Source organism: Pelophylax lessonae (genome assembly GCF_965119305.1).
Source record: "Pelophylax lessonae genome assembly, chromosome: 1".
NCBI classification, from domain to species: Eukaryota; Metazoa; Chordata; class Amphibia; order Anura; family Ranidae; genus Pelophylax; species Pelophylax lessonae.
Genome location: NC_138768.1, coordinates 771476911 through 771500749, shown reverse-complemented (window position 1 = coordinate 771500749; position 23839 = coordinate 771476911). Strand labels below are relative to the sequence as shown.

General features: G+C 40.4%; 1 protein-coding gene across 1 annotated transcript in view; it reads right to left on the bottom strand.

The window, feature by feature from the left end:
* CCKAR (cholecystokinin A receptor) overlaps positions 1–23025 on the bottom strand; it is a 125464-nt gene extending 102439 nt beyond the window's left edge. Inside the window, exons 1-2 of the mRNA XM_082267979.1 lie at positions 22684–23025; positions 16042–16293 (exon numbers count right to left, since the gene is read on the bottom strand). Coding sequence (XP_082124105.1) covers positions 16042–16293; positions 22684–22816 — 385 coding nt within the window. The 5' untranslated portion in view covers positions 22817–23025. The remainder of the gene's footprint in view (positions 1–16041; positions 16294–22683) is intronic.
* Between the last annotated feature and the right edge of the window lie 814 nt (positions 23026–23839).

Genomic DNA, 23839 nt, shown 5'->3' with positions numbered 1-23839 from the left:
ACGAGACTTTACAATCACTTTAATCTGTTCCATTCTATTTATTACCTGTGGCCAGGGAATAGACATAGAGCACCAGTTAAACGCTAATGTCCAATAGATGGAGCTGGAAAGGGTATGAATCAATCTACAGTAGTGCTAGGGATGGGTAAATCTGGTATAGGTGTAAATAGTAGGCACATCTGGGGTGTTAAGAACTTTCTACACATTCCTTTTGGTGACTGCTTGCTGCCATATAGGTTTAAGATGTTTGCAGTTTCAAAAAATATGTATAAAGGACCTTGATCTGGGCAACCCCTAAAACACATGGGAGATGCTGATGGGTAGAAGAAATTGATTTATCGTGGATTAATTACCTTCTGGTGTGTTAATAGCTGATTCTCTAACGGATATTGATTGTTTACATTTTTGTAGGTTTTGTAAACATGATGTCCCGAATCTGGTGAAAAGGACTGGTCCAAGTCGATTTCCCTTTGAAGCATTGGTTTTGACTTTTCTGAGAGGGAAAATTCATATAAACCACAATATATACGAGAGATCAGTCCCTTATCTCTTGGTGAGGATAAGCATATTTGTTCAAAATGTGAGAAAGGGGTTTGTAAAGTAAGAGAATAATATTTTTGAAAAAAAGTTCTCAATTAGTATATAGTATAATGTGACAGTTCTGATAATGGGAAGTTATAATCTGCTTGTAGATCAATGAATGAGCGGAATCTGTGACGGATTTCAACCACTTTAGCCCCGGAAGGTTATACCCCCTTAATGACCAGGCCATTTTGTGTGATATGGCACTGCGTTATTTTAACTGACAATTGCGCAAGTCGTGTAACGCTGTACTGAAATAAAGTTGATGTCCTTTTTTTCCCCACAAATAGAGCTTTCTCTTGTTGGTATTTGATCACCACTGCTGTTTTTATTTTTTGCACTATAAACAAAAGAGTGACAATTTAAAAACAAAAAAAAACACAATATTTTTTACTTTCTGCTATAAAACATCTCAAATAAAAAAATCCCAATCAGCGTATATTGATTGGTTTGCGCAAAACTTTTTGCGTCTACAAACTATGGGATATTTTTATGGCATTTTTATTTGTTTATTTTTTTTTTTACTAGAAATGGCAGCGATCAGCGATTTTTAGCAGGACTGCCACATTGCGGCGGACAAATCAGACAGCTAACTGACACTTTTGACACTTTTTTGGGAACCAGTGACATTATTTCAGTGATCAGTGCTAAAAATATGCACTGTTACTGACACTGGCAGGAAAGGAGCTAACATCAGGGGCGATCAAAGGGTTAAAGCGCATGTAAACTCTTCTTTTTTTTTCCCCTGCAAAGTAAATGCATAATGTGCTAGTATACCTGCAAACGAAGCCCGCGTTGTCCCTGCTGGCGGCTGCATACATCTTCGCCTGTCTTCCTTCCGTGTCTGTGGACTCTGGCTGTATTACTGCCCGGAGCCGCGTGACGTCACTTCCAAGCATGCTCGCGGCGAACCCCCCGGTCATGGCACAGGGCACGTCATTGACTGCATGCAATGTAAATATCTCCTAACGGTGTAAGTTTAGGAGATATTTACAATACCTATAGGTAAGCCTTAATAAAGGCTTACCTATAGGTAAAAGTTCTCAAGGTGGGTTTACAACCACTTTAAGTGTGCTCCTAGCTGGTGCTTGCTAACTGTGGTGGGGATGGTCTGACTGGATGAAGACAGAGATCAGTGTTCCTGCTTAGCAGAAACACAAGATCTCCATCTTCTTCCATTCTCCCTCTCTGTTGATGGCACCATCTAGTGGCTTTTGCACAAAATTCCGTACAGGTATATGATTTTGCGCACTAGAGCTGATCTGCAGGAATAAATGTACGTTAGGTGGTCGGCAAGTGGTTAAGCTAACGAGGTGATGTAAGTGCCATATAGCAAAAGTATTTTGGTTTCCATAGGCAAAAGGGAAAAGAGGATCACCTAGCAAGGATGCTAAGGTGGGGTAGTGAAGACCAAATTGAATTTATCAATGTGGTAATGCCATAATTGATAAGAATGAGCTACAACTGTGTTTAAGGGATAGATCTCTCAGGGTAAGGTAAACTCTGACCACAGTAGACCTTGTAAATAAAAAGGAAGCATTGATTGTTCTTCAAAAAAAGAAGCCAAGGGATTTGATTGGCCGGAGTATACCATTGAGCTAATTGTGTAAATCATGCTGAAAGGTAGTATAGCCATATAGTAGGGAAGCTTAGCCATCCACTAGATTGAGGTTTATGTGTAAGAGAAGAGCTCTAAAAAAGATTAATATTTTGAGTAGAATGGCCATTTTAGTAGCAACTATTCTTCCCAGAAAAGGGATATGATAAACTGACCATAATTTAAGTAAGGCTTTAATATGTGTAAAAAGTGGTGGGTAATTGGCCTGAAAAAGGGTTATATAGGAGGGAATGGGGTGAATACCTAAGTATCGGAAAGAATGAGAACATCAAGTAATGGAAACTTCTCCTCTAGAGATGTTGTCAACAGTGGCGGAATGTTGATAGGCATGGCAGAGCATTTGGATAAGTTAATACCTAAACCAGTGAGGTTATGGAACACATCTAATTTTTTGAGAAGGTTAGGTAGGGAAATTAGAGGGTCTGTGACAGAGGTGTAACTAGAACCTTCAGGGCCCCGATGCAAGAAACCATGAAGGGCCCCCCCGGACCCCTAGCTAGGGCCCTTCCCTTCAAGCCTGGAGCTCTTTCCACTGATCCTGGGGCCCTTTACTCTCATTGCGGGGTCCTTTATTATTGTCCCGCAGTGGGACCCTTTCACAAGTTTTGCAGTGGGCCCCCCTTCCTGCCATCTTCAGGACTCCCCACGATGGTGGAATGCCAGGGCCCGGTCGCAAGTGTGACCTTTGCGATCCTGGAAGTTCACCCACTGGTGTCAGTAGTTTTTCTTTTTTGGTATTTTAATTGTATTATTTTTTATCATTTTATTTATTTTTTTTTTTTTTACAATGTCACTGATTATGACTCTGTCCATTCAGAAAAGGAAGGAGCTGATAAATTAGATATTTACCGACCCCTTCCTGGTTCTCTATTGTCACACATCCCCTGCAGCAGCTGGCAGGAGAGGGGAGGGAGCACAGTGGAGGGGGACCAGGGGAGCACACAGGGACCCAGAGACAGCAGAACACAAGTGAGCTGGATAGGAGGGGCAGCGGGGGCAGCATACAGAGGAACCAATCTCCTCCATTTTCCTTCTGCTGCTACAGGAGGAAAAAGAAGGACAGTGATTTCTCTACATGCTGCCCCCGCTGCCCCTCCTATCCAGGTGTACAAGGGAGCCACACAGGCCCCCTGGAGCATGGGGCCCGGTTGCAATTGCAACCCCTACAACCCCTGTAGTTATGCCCCTGGTCTGTGAAGAATAAAAGGACAACATCTGCATATAAGCTTAGTTTAAATTATTTTGGGCCTTTGGTATAACCTTTAATGTAGAAGTTGTTCCTGATGGCAGAGACAAGGGGTTCGATGGCTAAAGTAAAGAGGAGTGGGGAAAGAGGACCCCCTTGCCTAGGGCCCCTACCTAATTAAAAGAACTCTGAATTATTATCAGGGAGCTTGGTTCTAGTTTGAGCATCCTTATATAGTGCTCTGAAACCATGTAAAATATCATTACATACAGTAAACCAGATTTGGGGACTATTAAATCCAGAAAAGACCAGCTAACACTGTCAAAAGCCTTATGAATGTCTTGGGTGAAATCTAGCCTTATGAATATAAACCCCGGGTGAGAATGTAGATTAGAATCCTGGATAACATTTGTAGCTAGACGTAGATTGTCTGTAATCTGTCTGCCTGGAATGAATCCAGTTTGGTCTGGATAGATCAATGAGGTGATGACTGTTGTCAGTCTGTCCGCCAGCATATGGCGACATATTTTAAAGTCGTTGTTGATAACTGAAATTGGACGATAATTTTGTGGAAGGGTGTGATCTTTATGGGGTTTTGAAAAGAGGGACATATTAGCTAAAAGCATTTCTCCTGGGAAGGGAATTTCCTTGTAAATTGTGGTTATATAATTTGGAAAGATGAGAGACCAAAACAGAGGAGAATTTTTTAAAATTTGTTGTGGAATAACTGTCAGGTCCAAGGGCTGTAGAGGTCTTTAAGGATTTAATATTACTAATTTCATTATCTGAACATGGGGCATCAAGGGCTTCAACTTGCTGGCTGGACATAGTGGAGAGCAGAACATCTTCAAGCAATTGTAAAGAGGATTGTTTTGGCAGTGTTTTGAGGGGTAGAAAGAAGTTTTTTACAGAAATCAGAAAATATACCCCGAACCTCTTTAGGATGGGTAACCAAGTTACCAGCTGAATTGTGTAGTTTATAAATGTATAAATGTAGGGGTTTTGTGGAATGGTTACGTTTTCTGCAAATATGGTAGAGCAGAGTTGCTATATAACAGACATTTTTCCTTAGACCACCTTAGAGTTTATTCTGTGTCTGCAGATTATAATGCATCTAAAGCCCCGTACACACGTACTGATCGTTGGCCGAACGATCGGCCGTCTTTTGTCCAGGGCTGTCGTGTCTGTTGAAAACTGCAAAAGACTGCACACGAATTTTGTCGGCCAACAACAGCCGACTGCAGAAGTGATGTCATGTGATGATTAACTTTCCTTGTCTTTTTTCTTTTCTGAGCATGCCCAGTCTTGCTAATCTGCTGTCTGTCGGCCGAAATCTATACTGACTGGCGAACAATCGGCTGTTCTGGTGACGGCCAACAAATATTTTAAAGTCTGCACGACAGATTCTGTTCGGCCGAAAATGTGCTGTCGGCAGCATCATACTAACAAGCCTACAATCGGCCGATCGGTCGGCGGCCGAATAATTACGGCCGACAATCGATACGTGTGTACGGGGCTTTAGTCTTTTCATTTTTCTTGGATCTGGTTTAAAAGATCTGGGGATGGGGATTGGCTTTGTTTTTTTGTATAGTGGGTGCAAGTCTTTGGTTATTGATTTTATATCAGCTAGTTTGAATTAATTTTTTGCTGATGCTATGTTGACTAAGAGGCCTCTCATTACAGCTTTGTGTGCTGTTCATATAGAGGTAGGAAGCATGTTAGGAGATGTATTATGAGTAAAATAATCCTTTTGTTAGTTGTTGTATAGTATTGGGGTCTGATAGTAGAGAATCAATAATACACCATTTCTAAGGTGGAGGGGCAAGATCTTTGTATAAAATAGTGAAAGAAACAATGTGGTGATCAGACCAAGGGCATGAATGAATATCCGCTCTAGAAGAGTTAGCTAAAAGAATCAGGGTACCGAAGATGTAGTCTAAGTGTACATAGCTGTCATGTGGATGTAAGTAAAATGTATAGGCTCTAGATCCTTCACTATGTGCTCTCCATGTGTCTAGCAATTGAAGGTTATTTAGAGCGCGAGTTAAAGATTTGGAGAATGCTTTGGAAGACGGTACGACTCTGCTTCTATCAAGTGCTAAATGGGCTGTCAGGTTGAAATCACCTCATATTATCAAATGTGGGGAATGATATCTGTCCAGGATCTCAAAAAATGTTTTGAAAAAAGTGGAATGTGAGTCATTTGGAGCATAGATAGAGGCAATATTGATTAAACGGGCCCTTAAGAGATCCTTTTAATGTCAAAAAGTGGCTTTCTGAGTCTTTAAATATATTGTGTGTTTCAAAAACTATAGAATTTCTTATAAAGATAGCCAGTCCACGAGGTTTTGAATTATAGGTCGTACAGTAGACTATAGGATATATCAAAGTATTGGGGATGGTTGGATGCAAAAAATTGGGTCTCTTGCAATAGAATTATATCAGCACCTAATCTTTTGTAATGTCGGAAACCTTTTTAAGTTTTTGGGGTAAATTGAAACCCTGAACATTATGTGATACCACCCTAAGTCCCATCATGAAGGTTAAAGGGAGAGATGGATCTTACCAAGTGATGGGTGATAATCACATTCAGGGAAACAAATGATAAATTGTATAGGTAGCATAGAGAAACCACCCCAAAGCTATACAAAAAAATGACATTGTTATAAACAAATTGGGGAACATGAAAGAACATTACAGTACAACAGTCCCAAGTTGTGAGGATTACAATTTCACCATTATTGTGCTTCATGAGGAAAAACAATTTCGTGAAGAACAGTGAATGACTAAAAACAAAATAAACTAGATAACGCCAAAAGGATTGCGAATGTATAACACAAAATCAGGGGTCAAGAAGGAGACAATAAGCTGTATGGTCAGGAGCACAGAATTTAGTGCTATCTGATTTATAATTGGGTTCTGGAGGTGAGTTGGGGGGTCTACCAAGCTAAGATAGAGAGACTCAGCATCTGTATAAACCTTATAAAACAAAAAAAGCGTGCATATAGCTTTACATTTTCTAATGTAGATAAAACTATATATCGGGCAATGTGATAGTCAGAATATAGAGAGAGAAAGATATATGAGATAAAGAAGGGTTAAAGGTTAGGGGAAGAGAAAATAACTCTCCAACTCTCTCTATGTTCCATCTCAAATTGCCAACTCCAATACTTCTCATTCAGCGTATTAAAGTAGTAGTGTGTTTTCGTGTAGAGAAGTCAAAGGTTGATGATGGAGTTATGTAATTTATTCTTTTAGGGGACCATATTCCTGAAGGACATAGAAATTTTACCCTCTAGATTTGGGACTATATAGGCACGTAGAAGTAGTCAAAGGTTATGTTTAAAAAGATATATCATTTATTAACACAAAAATTAAAAAACAAAATCAAAATAGCACATAGCGGCGATATAAATGAAATTACAATATTTTGATAGAAAAAAATATATATACACAAGCAGGTAAAATGACACCTAACACGTTTCGAGGATTCTTCCTCAGAGGTGTCACAAAGGTAGAGCAAAAAGCTATCTGAAAGGTAAGTAACAAAAAAAGTACAAAAAACATTTAGACATGCACAGAGAAAAGTGCACTTGTAATAATGGTTAGTGCTGTACTGAGCAAGGGTTATAAAGCTTATATAGCATGGAAATGCCACTGTGTATTAAAACCGGCAGCCACAGGACACAAGTAGTCATCATTCTCATCAGGCAGGGTGACACCGCATGCCCTGGGGCCAGAAGATCCCCACCCATTGCAGAGAGGGCTTGAGCCATTCTATCCTATACAGAGCTATTCACCCATTGGCTGACAGCCTTTACCATCTACTCTCTCAGTCTCTTATTGATTACATAGCATGGAAATGCCGCTGTGTATTAAAACCAAGGTTGAGGGAGAGGAGGTGAAGGATATGCTGGTGCCCACATCACATAGGCCGTCCGCCATCAGACCGTGGTATCTATAGCGATGCACAAAGTGATGTTTTGTTATACATATGTTATTCATTTTATGATCTAATACAATAATGCATTTGTTCATTTTAATGAATATTGTACATTTGCCCTTTTTTTTGGGGAGTCATATGCTGGTCCCCTCTCCCCTTGGCCGTCTTCCTTCTGTTACCCACTGTGGGTCCGGTCTATGCCGTCTCTGCCTACCGCACTGGGGCCACCCCTTGTGGGTGGCCTCAATTAATTGCCACTGTCCATCTAGTGTCCCCTGAGACCCATTTTCTGAGGTCTTAGCCACCTGACCTATCAGCTCATGCAGCTCCCCCTGCCATTGGTACTCTGACTGGGCGGGTTTCCCCCTAATAAGCAGTCTCCATCCCTACCATTTTTGGCCCAGAACAAGGCTTGATTTCACAGAGCCTCGTTCTGGCTGCCAAAGGACACTTCCGGCATCTATGTGCACCGGCAGCCGCAGGACACGAGTCTTCATCGCGCTCATCAGGCGGGGCGATGCCACGTGCCCTGGGGCCAGAAGATCCCCACCCATTGCAGAGAGGGCTTGAGCCATTCTATCCTATACAGAGCTATTAACCCATTGGCTGACAACCTTTACCATCTCCTCTCTCAGTCTCTTACTGGTTACATTTCGAGCCTTCCTGGCTTTTATAATAGCTATCACTTCATATCACCATACTGATGTCCACCGAATGCCATGTACAGTATGTGAGCTGTTTGACCACAAAGGTAATTGTATTTCATCTGCATATCTTTGTTTATAACTACTTTTTTTTATATCTTTTACCTTACTAGCAGCATTTTCCTCTATCTGTTTCTACCTAGCCCCTCTGATTGCCAGTGATGTGAGAAATATATTTTTCACACTTGGAACTATTTGTATATTTAAAATGATCTATAGGAACCTCCCAGCATGGATGGTGTTCTTCTAGCTGCCACCCAAAAATGTAAGAACTTGCTGTTTACTTTATCTCCCAGCAATATACAAGGATGAATTTATTGATGAATACATGTCTCCTCTTCTATGAGGGAATTGAGTTGCTTCTTACCATTGATTTCTTTCTTTTTTTATGTCCTTAGTTTGGGCTTGTTGCAACATACAGATCCGGGCTTTAACAAGCTCTACATGAGGTCCAATCCTCTAGTCTCCTGTCAACCTATGGGGATCTTTTGCAGTCTGACATTGGATTGGGGACCCTCGGTCTGATGGTGGACAGCCTATGTGTTATGGGCACCAGTATCCTTCACCTCCTCTCCCTCAACCTTATTTTTTTTAATACACAGCAGCATTTACATGCTAAATAATCTTTATAACCCTTGGTCAGTACAGCACTATCCCTTATTACGAATTTTTCTCTGTGCACGTCTAAATGTTTTTTTGTATTTATATTGTAACCTTTCAGCTACCTTTGTGACACCTCTGAAGAAGACTCCTCAGAGCGCACTAGGTGTCATTTTACCTGCTTGTGTATATATATTTTTTTCCTGTCAAAATATTGTAATATTTACACTTACGGTATATGGCCGCTATGTGTTATTTTGTTTTTTCACTTTTGGGCAAATAAATGTTACACCTTTTTAAACATAACCTTTGACTACTACGTGCCTATATAGTCCCTAATCTAGAGGGTAAAATTTCTATGTATTTATACTAGGGATGATGGCAATATTTCTGAAGGATTGTCTCCATCTTCTTTGATCACATCTCGAAGAGGGGGTAGACCAGATGCGTGATGAATCTGGCGTATTCGTATCGCTTCAGAATCCAACAGTCCCAGCTTGACCAGGAGATCTCTACCTTCCGTGACATCGAAAACTATGTACGTAGTGCCATTGTGGGGACCGTTAATTTAAATGGAAATCCCCACTGGTATCTTATGAGTGCAGACTTCAACACTGATGTTTTTTCCTTCATTTTGCATTTTCTTTCCGAGGTGGCTTGGGAAATATCAGGAAATAATTGGATCTTTGTGTCATCCAATTCGATGTTCTGTGTGTTTCTGGAGGCTCTTAGTATATTTTCTTTAGTGATGAAATCTTTCATACACATAATAATGTGACAAGGAGGCTTACCTGGAGGTGGTTTGGAGCGGAGGGCCCTGTGGATTCTTTTATTTATAACATAGTATATTCACAATTACAATTTATTATACTATATATAATGCATAGTGTACCTACATGTTAAAGCTTTACCTTTTTCCTATAAATATTCTAAAATATATTTGATCCCTCTAAAAGGTCAAAGTTAAATTTAAATTACATTTTACGTGGTATTGATTACCTTGAATTTTACGTCAGTGGCCTTAGAATCAAAGTACATTTTTCGAACTGGCCACTCCTAAAGTTACATATAGTTACATACCCAGTAAGGTTGAAAAAAGACACCAGTCCATCCAGGTCAACCTGGATAAGCATCATATATCTTCTCTGGTAAAAAATATACATGAATTGCTATTTTAGCACTATCCCTGTAAGGCCTGTTGTATGATGACTCGGGCCTCCTCTGATTACCAGCACACAGTCACTTGGGGTACAGTTCACACATCCCCCTTACTCCCGATGGCTTGTCACATAATAAGCAGTCCAGGGGTATTGGTTTTTAGTGTTTATTTTGGAACTTGGATGGGAGAAGGGAATAGTGGTATACTCCAACAGTAACTATTTACAATGGATAAGGACAACTCTCACTTGGACTTACCAGGTTGCTTGTGGAAGCAGCTGCACTGTTTAATTCATACTGCCACATGTATGGGAAGGGTTAAGTCTCCTTGCTCTTTCCTCTCTAGCAATAGACTCGGTGAATCTACATTCACTCACTAGCATCCCCTTTACTGACACCCATCCACTGACTCTTCTAGCTGCAGGGTTTGCCCCCCTCAAGTCAAGCCCCTTGACACAGATCTGTACTCGCTGTACTGCAGAATCAGATCTTCCAGTGTATCCCCTTTCAGTCAGCTTCACCTGACCTCTGGGTTCAGTTCCTTACTAGCACTCTCCAGGTCCTCAGGTCGACTACCTGAGGCCGCACGACCCCTCTACAGAGGAGGAGGCAGCTGTCCCCTCCCTCTGGGACTCAGCTATCCAGCCAAAAGACCCAGAGCACATGTGCTCCTCGCATTTATACAGTATCCCAGCATGCACCGAGGCACTTTCTCTCTGACAAATCACCAGGGCTGTATCAAAAGCCTGTGCACTCATTTGTCAGGTTTCCTCCCACTGTCCAATATGCCTCCCTATGGGACCAGTTTGAAACACTCTGCAAACAGAACGAGTTGCACCCGAGCACAATGAGCAGACCTCACTAACAGATCCTGCTCTTTGGTAAGCAGAGAACAATATAGATTTACCTGCAGTCCTTCTGGTAAGCAGACATGACCCAAAACTATACTTTATCTCTAACACCTACCTAGGAGGGTGCTACCCTATATAGGTGTAACCAAGCACCATCTATTTGTTGAAAGGGATAATGCAACATATACATGGCTTAATCCAATATTAGCATAACCTTCACTGAATGTCAGATGAACTTAATAGCAGTTGGAGCGTGTAATTACATTTTTCTTATTTGCTTTGCTATTATTATTGTGATCACTCAACTTAATTTTCATTTCATAACTTTAGTGACATGAGATGTAATGATGATAGACGGGAAAGAAGTTCACTGAATTATAAAATTTAAGACCCAACCTCACTCTTTATAATATTGTACTATAGTGACATAATACAGTTTGAAAAGTAACACCTATTTTTTTTTTTTCAGAAGATTGTCAAATTATCTGTATCTCCCAATGGCACATATTTTGGTTGCTACCATATAGCTGTAATGTAGCTCTGTGTGTTGATCTTGTTGGCAGTGTTTAAAGTAACCCTGTTCATTTTACTTAACTAGGTGTCAGGCTGTAGGGCTTATATGTCTACGGTGCCCCCTTAATCACCACCTAATCCACCATTAAATCTGCAGTAAAAAAAACAAAAAAGGGTACTTCAGGGTATAGATTTACTTATGACACTCATACATGTCTCCCATAATCCTAAGCTTTGTATCAAAATGGTCAATTTCCAGGCCTGTGCTTGATTACGTGGTGTACAGGAGTTGGACCTCCTTAGCCCTGTGCAAATTACAACTCACAGAAAGTTGAGTGGTTGCTCCAGTGGGAAACGGATCTGCGATCGTAGGCCAAGAAAGCGTAAGCAGCTTAGGTTGCCTGCTGCATAGACTGACAGACAGCCATTGCATGTAAATCTGCACTGGCCTCCTTACTAGAAGGGATCTTTAAAAAGTTTCCATGCTTTTATATTTTCATTGGAAATGGTGAGGATGGTAAGAGAAGTAATCGGTGATGTGTGAGAGATTCATGTGACTAGTCTGTCTGGCAAGCCAGTTGACCTTGCAGTTCAGTATAAGAGTTTATCATGATGTGGTGAAGATGGCTGCAGAACGTATAAAAAAAAAGTGCAGAAACATTTTGAAAAACCCTCGTGGTTCACTCTACATCATGGCGATTGTGAAAAGCCATTTGGTGGAACAAATCTTGACTTTATACAACAATTTTAAATTCTGTCTTGAAGTCAAATATGTTTGTTGGTTATGCATGATGGGAACTGTTAGAAGAAGATTCTGTACAAAAGGTTTCATTTTTTAGACACTATCACAACAAGCAAATAGTGACATTTACATTCGAGCACAATAGATATTTTTAGAATCAGTATAGACAAAAGAGAATTAAATAAGTTATTCTTTCTGTTTAAAAAGATAGGTGATCACTGCCTTGACTTTGGATTTATATAAAAAACAGACAGTAGGTGCAGAAGCATCTAGCAGACAAATGCTTTCCTAGGAAGGGTAGGGGTAAAAAATGAACAAGTCCAAAATCTATTGGATTTAGCTAGCAATTTTCGTCTTACTATGAGGCAATACAAAGAAAAAAGTTCTAAACTATTCAGATCCATCATATGAGAAGTACTTTTTTGATATGGGATGTGTGTTCAATATGTATAGGTTCTTAGCGTGACCACAATTGAGTAGATCACTCACTCTGAATGACAGTTGGTGAAATGTTTGGCTATCCTTGCTAAAATCTCTGAACGTCTGGGAACAGCTATGATCTCTCATCAGAACTGCCTGATGGTACATTGTGTTGCACACAAAGCTGAATATTAGTGCCCTTCCCTCCAAAGAAAATAGTGTAACTGGCTCCCAGTTACACCAGTGCTGTATCTTGGCCTAGGCCAACAAGGCCCAGGCCTAGGGCGGCACTTTGATGGGGGGGCAGCAAAAAGCTGCACCCTGAACGAAAAAAAAAAAAAAACAGCGTCCTCCCGGCACGAAAAGGGTCCCCGCCGGCTTGCGCTACACTTTTTGTATAGTGCCAGTCTTATGTGGTGAATTGGGCAAATCAGTCTGGTACCCCCATAACGCGGTCACACTGCTACCTACCAGTATGATAATACCGGCCGGTCAGGACATTTTGACAGACCGCAGGTCGCCGACCACACTTAATACAAATGGCCCGACGGCCGCCAATGCTAATAAGTGTGGCACTGCAGCCAAATGCTCCGCCTACTCTCCTCTGCCCCCAGGCACTGATGGGCACTCATATGCTGCACTGATGGGTGCTAATAGGCTGTACTTATGGGAACTAATGTGCTGCTCTAATGGCCACTGATGAGGCGGCAATGGTGGGTAATGATAAACTGCACTGATGGGCACTAATGAGGCTGCAATGATAAGGCAGCACTAATATGCTGCACTGATGGGCCCTGATATGCCGCACTGATGGGCCCTGATATGCCGCATTGATGGGCACTCATATGCTGCACTGATGAGCACTGATATGCTGCACTGATGAGGCTGAACTTATGGGAACTGATGAGGCTGCACTGATAGACTGTGGTTGTGGTCTGTGGGCGGATCATAAACAGGAAGGGGTGTGGCCTTTACAGGAAGGGGTGGGTCATATTTAAATTAGGGTGTGCACAAGTTTAATCAGGCCTAGGGTAGCACAAAACCTAAATACGCCACTGAGTTACACAGAGATTTCCCAGCACGTCAGAAAATTTCTAAGGTGTTTTTAATTTCCGCACTGTAAACTCCTATGCGGCCCAATCAAATCAATCCAACTTGCCACTTAGAATATTGGAATATTGCTGGATACATTAGGGTTCCCAGGGATGGACAGATCTTTTCTTTAAGGGGGAAGAGGTCACACTTATGATTACCAGACCACCAAAAGGACATTTTTAAACCAACTGGGCAACTTTGATTCTTGTACAGTGGGCAGCTATATGAAGATAAGCAAATGAGCATTTGTAAGGCAGAGATTGCCCACCATATTGGAAAAATCTCTGCAAGAAAAAAAAAATGTGCTTTTTCAATATAAGCACATGCATTTATCTACATGATTATTACAGCTGCAAATGAAAATACAAACATGTATTGCCTCCCTTTGAAAATCTGAACATGGATTTTTTTTCTGTATCGTCCTAAAATGCAGAAACAAGGACTAGAAGAAAATGCATACTGTCTGAAAGTAGTTTTATAGCTCTTTGATTAGTCCTTGGTCAGCTTGAATCCCCCCTTTAAATAGTGCTTGCAGTTTCATTTAGTCTTCCTTCTGTTTTCAATCCTTTTCTTTCTAATTGATTTTTCACTCATCATTACACAAAATCAGAAAAGACAGATAGAAATACGATTACAAAGAGAATAAAACTGGGCCCTGCTTTTTCATTTGCTTCCTGTTGACTTAATACAAATTGATGGAAATCAGCAAAATAAAAACTGCACGATGCTGTAACAGAAAAGAAAACTTAAGCGAAGAAAACAAAAATGTCCACACTGATATTGATAAAGAGGTTAATAAAAGGAGTCTTGCTTTGTGTCCCGCAGTTTCTGCTTTTAGAAAACAATTAAGAAACAAATGAGTTTTACAGGCATGCATATATATTTTTGTTTATTCTTACTTTTTTTAGGTTTATTTGTAATATTTGCATAAAGTCCTTTATTCATTCTGCATTCATGCTATCTACTTTGTAAAAAATGATGGTGTTTCCAATAAAAAGCTCATTGACACCTGCATGCTTGTTGGTAACCTTTGTATAACTGACAAAACCAGATGCTTGAGTCATTCTGATCTTTATTGCTTGTTCACTAATATACCAAACCTCCAATTTTGCCTGGAACTCACCTGCTGCTGGCTGCAATTTGTAAATGTAACTTAAAAAAAAAAATGTGTTTTACTGAATAATAAATATAATACATAAAACTATTATGATTATTAACAGAGTCCAGGTGCATATTCCATGCTAATATTTTCCTTAGTGCTCCTAAAGAGAATCAGTATTTACTGTTAATAATGGCTGGTCCTCTGTAAATCTGATATCTGATGTACAAGTTTTGGTTAAATTGTAACATTCAGTGTGCAGGACTACTTAGGCCCCTTTCACACGGGCAGACTGATCGAGTCCGTTTAAAAAGCAGACCTGGACCATCCATTGCCCTCTATGGAGCGGTGGATGTAAATGGACATGTGTCCGTTTACACCTGCCGACATCCAATCCTATCCACTAAAAACAAGACAAGTGGACAATCCATTCCTCATCCGTTTGCCGAATTGGATGAGGTGACAGTTGGATGTAAACAGACAGGCATTCCATTTACATCCAACCCACAATAGAAGAAAGTATGCGGTGTCCGTGTCCGCTCTGCATAGGTGGAGCAAACACAGACCTGTCATCCGCCTGCTCAGCAGGGATCAGCGGACAGATTCCCTGCTGAGCAGGCAGATCCGCTGGCAGAATCCACCCATGGCAGCTCATACATTGATCATACTTTTCCATTTTTTTTCTATGTATAGCCAGCTTAAGAACTTCCCAGCTACACTATGTTTATGTAGTTTCATATACAGTACAGAACAGTACTATGTTTTTGGTTGGCTAAGCTGAAGGGCAGCTCTATGGAGTGGTGGAGGATGTTAACGGATATGAATCTGTTCCCCATCCGTCTGGCGAATCGGATGAGATGACAGTTGGATGTAAACAGGCAGGCAATCCATTTACATCCGACCCCAACAGAAGAAAGTATGCTGTGTCCGTGCCCGCTCTACATAAGCTGAGCAGACACAGACCTGTCATCCGTCTGCTCAGTGGGGATCAGCAGATAGATCCCCCACTGAGCAGGCAGATCCGTTGGCAGAGTCCACCCATGTAAAAGAGCCCTTAGGCAGCTCATACATTGATCATATTTTTTAATTCAGCCAGCAGATGGGGGAATCCTTACCGCTATGTTATTGTATTCTGACAGTAGGGAGCCTTTCCCGCCATCAGAATACAGTGATCAGTTATGTCAGCTATAGCTGGCTGCATTGATCATTCGGCAAAAACCCAACAGACTGGTTGTACACAAGATCATCGATATCCAGCCTGGCCATACATGGATCAAAATTCACACAGGTCCCTGCTGAACTGGCCAAATTTCAATCCTTGTATAGCCAGCTTAAGAACTTCTCAGCTGCACTATGTTTCTGTAGTTTTAAATATAGTACAAAACAGTGCTACATTTTTGGTTGGCTAGGCTGAAGGACAGCTTGTTTAATTAGTGAACGCCTTTACTAAGTTTTGTACAAGTCAAGGTCTTTTTGGTTTGTTCTTTGTATGTTTGTATGTATTTACAACACTGGGGGCTGGTGACTTACCCATGAAATAGAAGGCGGCTCTACAGACAGTGCTCCCGAAGATAAAGTCCTTTAGCAAGTTAGGAATTAGGGTGAAGGGCATGCAAAAAAGACAGAGCATGAGGTCACTGACCGCCAGCGAGAGTAAGAATATATTAGTGACTGTCCTCATCCGCTTATTCCTTATGAGTACCACGATAACCAGACTGTTCCCCATGACTCCCAGCAGAAAGATCAGAGAATAGAGAGCTATCCGTACTGCCGTGTGCAAATCTGTAATAAAAAATATATTGGGAAGTTGAAATTTAATGATGCCTGGTAGACCGATACAGATAAGGTACATATATTGGAGCTCTTTTACAGATAAGATACTGTACATATCTGGGAGCTCTTTTACAGATAAGACACTGTACATATATGTGAGCTCTTTTACAAATAGATACATACACCATATTGTCAACAGTATTAGGACGCCTGCCTTTACATAAACATTAACTTTAATGGGATCCCAGTCTTAAGTGGGGTACATACTATAAGAAAATTGGGCGAACGATCATCCAATTTTCCTCTTTATTTCACAACAAATCAGAAGCGATGAATGAAAATTTGTACGAAAAATCTCGTACGACAAAGGCTTTTTTTTGTTGTTTACTGTTTCTGATCACGCGCAGTCTTTCTTTTCTGATTTTTCTTGTACAAAAATCGCACAAAAACGGTAAACATAAAACCAAAATCGTTTGTTTTTCCAGTACGAGAAAAATGTTGGAGTTTGTCCCTTCGAGAATTTTCATTCAAAAAATTCAGAATCGCCTGTAGAAAGTTGTGTATACACTATACGAAAATCGTACGAAAGTTCTTTGGACAAATATGTTCCCCCCATTTTCTTATAGTGTGTACGAGCCTTTAGTCCGTAGGGTTCAATATTGAGTTGGCCCACCCTTTGCAGCTGTAACAGCTTTAACTCTTCTGGGAAGGCTAAGACTGGTCCAGTCATTAAATTTCCCAACAGTCATTAAATTTCATGTGTGTGTAATGGCAGGTATCCCAATACTTCTGACAATATAGTTTATACGGGAGCAATTTTACAGCCTTCTGCATAGGTGGGAGCTCTTTTACCTGCCTATGAAATTGTACCTCTGTCAATTCTTTTCTTAAGATTTATAACATAGCTTTGTCTTGCAGGGCAGGAGACCTGATTTTAGTGTGCTGCAGCTAAGTAACACTTACAGGTCTTGTCCCTCCCCCAGCCTGTGACTGGACAGTAAAAGGAGAAGCAACAAACTGATAAGGCCATCACTCATGTTGCTCCCTTCTCATATCAGCATATTTCTTTGTTAAAGTAATTCTAAAGCCAAATTCTTTATCTTTTTTTTTTTAACTTAATGCATTCCCTGCATTAAGGAAAAAATGTTTTATAGCTTTCTGCCCCCCCCCCCCCACGTGGAGGAGAAGAGATCTAGTGTTGTACATGGCTGCATCTCTTCTCCTCTTTCTTCCTCTTCAAAGCTTCTAAATACCATTTTTGCAGATATCTTCAGGCCGGTCACGTGACTCCCGGCCACTCTTCTACTCCAAACCAGGGCTACACCAGGAGGAGCCGAGATCTCCTGCTGACGTCAGCCAGGAGGTCACATGACTGCTGTGCTGGCTGCTCGGCTCCTCACACTGTAGCCCTTAGATGGGGGCGGAGGGAGGCTGGGAATCATGTGACCGGCCTGAAGATATCTGCAAAAATGGTATTTAGAAGCTTTGTTTTCCACATACACTTACATAGTGTGTTTTAGCAGAATACAAGAGAGGGGCTGGCAGTAATTTTTTTAAATGTTTAAATTAATATTAATAGCGGTAGGAGCAGCCCACACACACACAGCTGACAGGCAGGGAGGGGAGGGGGGAGGAGCCCACAGGACAAAGCAGATGGCGGAGCCATGTAACCTGACCACGATCTCTGAGCTCAGCAGCCATGATAAACGTGGTCTGCTCTCAGGGGGGAAGTCAGGACCAGGCAGGATCAACCAGGTATTGTAGGAGATACAAAGGGGCAATTGAAAAAAATGTAAGCACTATGCTACAGCTTGCACAATAAAGGGACAGGAGCATCTTTTTTTTTTTTGAGGTAAAAACCACTTTAAGGTAAAAAAAATGTCCAGGCTTTAGAACCACTTTAAATCAGAATCCGCATCACTGAGCAAAACTGCTGAAAGACAGTAAGTGTAGGGAGTCCGGCACTCAATGTATTAATACACTCAGTAGTAAAGAAAGTTCCCCTAGGAGTGGGATTTTCTAGGCAAAAACCAGGACTTGAGTATGTATAGTAACAAATTTATTAAATAATAAATAATGAATTAGTTACTATACATACTCAAGTCCTGGTTTTTGCCTGGAAAATCCCACTCCTAGGGGAACTTTCTTTCTACATAGTCTAGAGGGATGACGGCAATTTCCAGGACAAAGCATTGAACCCGAATAATCTCTTCTATTAATACACTCATGTCATCATCAAGTCAGCGCAGACCTTTGCGCCATCCAGGACCACCCACCACCATAGAGGACCCAACAAGCAGAAATTCTCTACCAATTTCATGTTTTAGATCACAAAAATGATTGAACAGATAAAACAATCTACCGCCAATAGATGGTATATTTATATGGAAGGGATCCTAGTAAGTAGCACTAATCTATTTGATTACTTTTGCATAGAAAGTTACACAGATAAGTGCTTTGAAAATGCTGGAAAATTTCCAGAACTATCGATAAGAATATATACATTCTAAACTATAAATATTTTCAGCTATGAGAGCCAGTGAGAGCTGACAGTGACAGTCATATAGTCAGAAAAAAAAAATCCTTACGACAATGTGATTTGAGCACTCTATATATTAAGCTGATTACATTCATGTATACATATCTACTATACAACAGTTCATTTCATTGATGACTTTGTACAATCACTTGATTTGAGTTTTAACTCACGCTGCCTTTATGTCCTGGACACGGGAGTGATTTTGATTGCGGCGTGTTCACAGCGGTTGGTGCCAAATGAGCAGTTTTTACATAACTGAAACTTATCATCTTAATCACATTGGCTATACAAATAAGTGGAAGCTCTGATTGTGGATTCCTCTCTCTTCATGACTAAATTGTCTTGTTTTGCAATCTTGCTCTATAGATTGTCAGCTATGCCCTTACACATTGTCTCAGAAATTGGAAAGTACTGAATTTATTCGTATGGCTTCAAGCTATAAAGATCAGCTGCAGGCGACCATAGTGGCAAGTTAATCAAAAGTTAGCAGAGTCACTAAGCTTTTAATTATAAATGGATATGGAAAACATTTCCCAGGAGGTACACAACAAGGTAATGTCTTCTATCAGATACCCATATCTGGTATAATATCTTACAAAACTGGAACCTAAGGGCTGCAGAAAACTAAAACATTTATTCAGAATTCTTTTATGTCGTCCATTGGTAGATGAGTATTACATCTGTCTAGCTTGCCTGGGAGATATACAGCCATATACAGTCATGTCTACACATGCAAATCTTTTTATGTGTTACACATAAATACATAGTATTACATACTGTATATTTCATAACGTTTGTATTATATCAATGCAATGTATCATTTATTTTATTAGTAGTTTTTATTATTATTATTATTATTAATTATTAATAATAATATTAATTAATATTATTATTATTATTAATAATAATAATATATAATTACATATATTACATGTATTTAATACCATAATAATACAATTTATCAGTATTATTCTTTTTTTTAATTCCTATTATTTTATAATTGGAAAATATTACATATATTACATATATTGTAATATCATATTAATGCAATTACTACTACTAATTAATATTACTATTATCATTAAAATAATAATTAATATTATGATTAAATAATATTATATATTTACATAGCAATATACATGTTTAAAGTAATACTAAAGGCTCCTGTTTTTTTTTTCCCTAAACTCTAAACCAAAAAAAGAGGTTTATACTTATCTGCTCTGTGCAATAACATTGCAATGAGCGGCCCCATACCTCCTCTTCTGCGGTCCCCTGCCAGCACTGTCTGCTACTTCCCTTCTTGGTTTGCCCTCATAGCAAGTAGTGTGCTATGGGGGCATATATGCAGGCATGGTCCAGAGCCGGGCTGTGTGCATCCATAGACACACACACACAGTGTGGCTCGGCCTAGTCCTCCACTCCCTCCTCACAGGCTTTGAGTGACAGAAGTAGGAGCCAATTGCTTCCAAAGATCCCAGGCTGTCCTGAGAGAGACCAGCAGTAAGGCACAGTACTGGATTGAGAGAGGACTCAGGTAAGTACTGGAAGGGGGGGGGGGCAGCAAGTGGAATATTTTTTTAACTTAATGCAGGTAATACACTAAGGTGAAAAAAATCTTTTGATTTTAGAACCACTTTAATATCATATTAGGGCAATGAATTATAATTCGATAATTACACAGTATTAGATATATTACATATATTTAATATCATATTATTGCAAAGGGTTGCAGTTTATAGTTGTACAATCTTAAAAGAACATTACATTGTATTATTACACACTTTGAAATATTATTGTATAATTTAAAGTAATTTTTGAGGTGACATTTATATTTGCTTACCCTTGTGGTTATTTTAACTTAGCTTAACTAAAGTCTACAAAAACTCATCTCTGCTCCAGTGATGCGATGTCCACTAGCTCCCTCGCTGGTGCTAACATAACATCTACTCCCTGGCTTCTCCTGGGTTTGGGGCCTTCGGTCATCCTGATTGGCCAGCATGGGTTGATATATCTCCCACACAGGAGTTCATACCGGCAATGATGCCCCCACAAGCTGTGTAAGCTATGAGTTCCTGGAGTTGTAGCTTCCATGGAGCTATAGACTTTCTTTGTGACAGCACTGATTGGTTCAGAGCCATCACATGGAGTGAGTCACATGCCCCTCTATACTGGAAGTACCAGGTATTTCCTTTGGTCTCAGCTGACATCCGCCGCCCCATAGAGATGCATGGGGCATCCGATCAGGTCTACCTGAAAAACTGACAGGCGGATCTGATCGGACCGTATGTGTGAAAGGGACCTAAAGTAGAACTAAAAGCAAAAGCTTTTTTCTTTTCATTTTGGACAGAGTAAGAGTATAACTGCTGTTTTTTATTTTTACCTTCTGTGTCCCATTGGGGAGACTTCCCTTCACTTCCTGTCCCGAAGCCAAAACAGGAAGTGAGAGGAAATTCCTCCAAAGTGAGGAAATTCCTTGTTGTCACCAGGGTCACCCATTGGAAGGCTTCCCCTCTATCCCTGTTCAGGTGACAACCCAAAATTTGGGATTTTATTTTCACTCTCAGTGATAACAGTAAACAGGACAAATAGAGAGGTGAACCTCCCTTAGGGGGGCACAGACAGCAATAAAAACTGACAGATATTGCAATCCATCTTCAATCTATCAAAAAACAAAAATAACGTTTTATCTTTACTTATACTTTAGGACAGGAGAGGTAAATGCACTGTGCAGCACTACTAAACATGAAGTAGAGCCTGCATAAGTAATGGACAAATATGGCTGTTGTAAATATATAGTTACAAGCAGCATAAAAAAAGCTTTTTTTTAAGATGAATATTTGATGAATATTTACATTAAAAGAAATCTGTGCTAAGAAAAACATATAGGCTGTCATTGCTGCCCTTTAAAAATGCTAGATGACTGGCTGTTTTTTGGCTTCAATAGGTACACTGCCAAGCTGATTAAGATCAGAACACCAGATCTGTACATTCAGAGTAATAAAGCCAATACAGCCAGGTAACTAGCATTTTCAGAAGCAATAATAACCCACACATTTCGCTCAGTATAGGTTACCATTAAGCCAATCACAATCACACGTTTATCTAAAACATAAAAAGAAATCTGGATAGATAGTCAGATAATAGATAAAAATAGATCATTTATAAAACAAAAAAATAAAAAAAAAAAACCTTGGGGAAAGGTGAATGATGGCTGCTGCCCATAACAGGTTTTTAGCTTTCATTGTTGACCTACACTGGGAAACTGGGGTATGCTATAGACAGCAGCTCCAGTTTACTTTCTTACAGGTGTTAGGTTCACACTTGTACATCTGCATTCTCATGCATTTTTTAATGCGCTCCCATTGAAGTCTATGGGGTCAAAAACATGCATTGTCGCAGCCAGAAAAAAAAAAGTACCTGCACTTTTTTTCTTGTTGCGCAGAGGAGAAACGCACAGTTGCGAATGGGGCCCATAGAAAATAATGGTCAACCCCTTGCCGTGCATTGTCACGCATTGGCCAACACATAATAAAATTGAACAGGGAATAAGTCTGTCTTCACAAATATACTTTTTGGTAACAAGCAGTATAACGTCATTTTTGCAGCCACGCACATTACTTTGAATTTATCAAAACTAATATTCATTTTTGTTTTGGTAAAGTGTGCCGACCCACTCAAAATGAATGGTTTACCTTAATGCACGAATACGCAAGCATTAATGCACGCTCAAATATGCAATGGCCCTTTAAGCCGGAGTAAGGATATGGTACTACAAGTCTCAGCAGTGACTGCTAAAGCTCCCTCTGCACTGTAAAGCCCCAATTTGGTTTTCCTTGCAGTTGCTGAGAGTCAGTACCTACCTTTGGCAGGGAGAGTTGCATTGTGTGGATAGTCCCCTAGACAGCTGATGATAGCTCCACTGTCTGTGATCTCACAGAGAACCCCATTGTAACTTGTGTCATTGTCCACCCGCAGATCATACACCGTTTCCATGATTCAAAGGCTAATCCCAGTATCCCAGCTCTTTGTGTGCCGGAAAAAAAAGCTTCTATTCTCTGCCCATGCCTCCTGGAGGAAGATGCTTGATCAGCTGTAGGAATTCCTGATAGAGAAGTGTGTGCACTCAGTGCATTGTGTGCACCCTCTCCAGTGTTTGCACTCTACATACAGCATGCCTCTAGCAGTGAGGTGGGCAGCCTGTGCAGCTCATAGACTGATAGTAGAACTCATATTGTGCACTGTCCCACCCTCTGATATTATTGGTCACGACCAGCTCATACAACTTGTTACCAGCAGACGGTGAAAGCCCTGTGCTTCAAGCAGCACACCTTTCCTACATATTCTTTTGATACTGCTCTTTATATATAGTATTGACCAGCTGCGGCTTTTTCAAGGCACATTTCCAAATTTTGACATTTCCCAGGAATTTTCTGTGCCAACGTTTGCCTGGCAGATTTGAATCATATTATCTTTTTTTTTTACTTACTGTCAGTATTTTAAGGGCTTGTGTCCTTTGCATTTAATCGCAGCACTCCTCAACTGCAATCATTTGTACGGAAGAAAAGGCTGCATTTGACCTGCTTTGCCTGCAATGCAAATCCATTTCAGTAGTACCTGCAAGCAAAGCCAACAGAATACTGGGATGTAAAAATAGGGGATTCACTCCAGAAATAAAGAGATTATTCTCCTGCTCTACAAGACTCTGGTCCGGCCACATCTGGAGTATGCTGTCCAGTTCTGGGCACCGGTCCTCAGGAAGGATGTGCTGGAACTGGAGAAAGTCCAGAGAAGGGCAACCAAAATAATTAGGGGAATGGAGGACATCAGCTATGAGGAAAGACTACAAGCACTGAACTTATTCTCTCTGGAGAAGAGACGACTGAGGGGGGATATGATAACAATGTACAAATACTGTACTGGCGACCCTAGCATAAGGAACAAACTATTCAGAGAAAGGAGATACAATAAGACGCGTGGCCACTCACTAAAACTAGAGGAAAAGCGTTTAACCTTAAA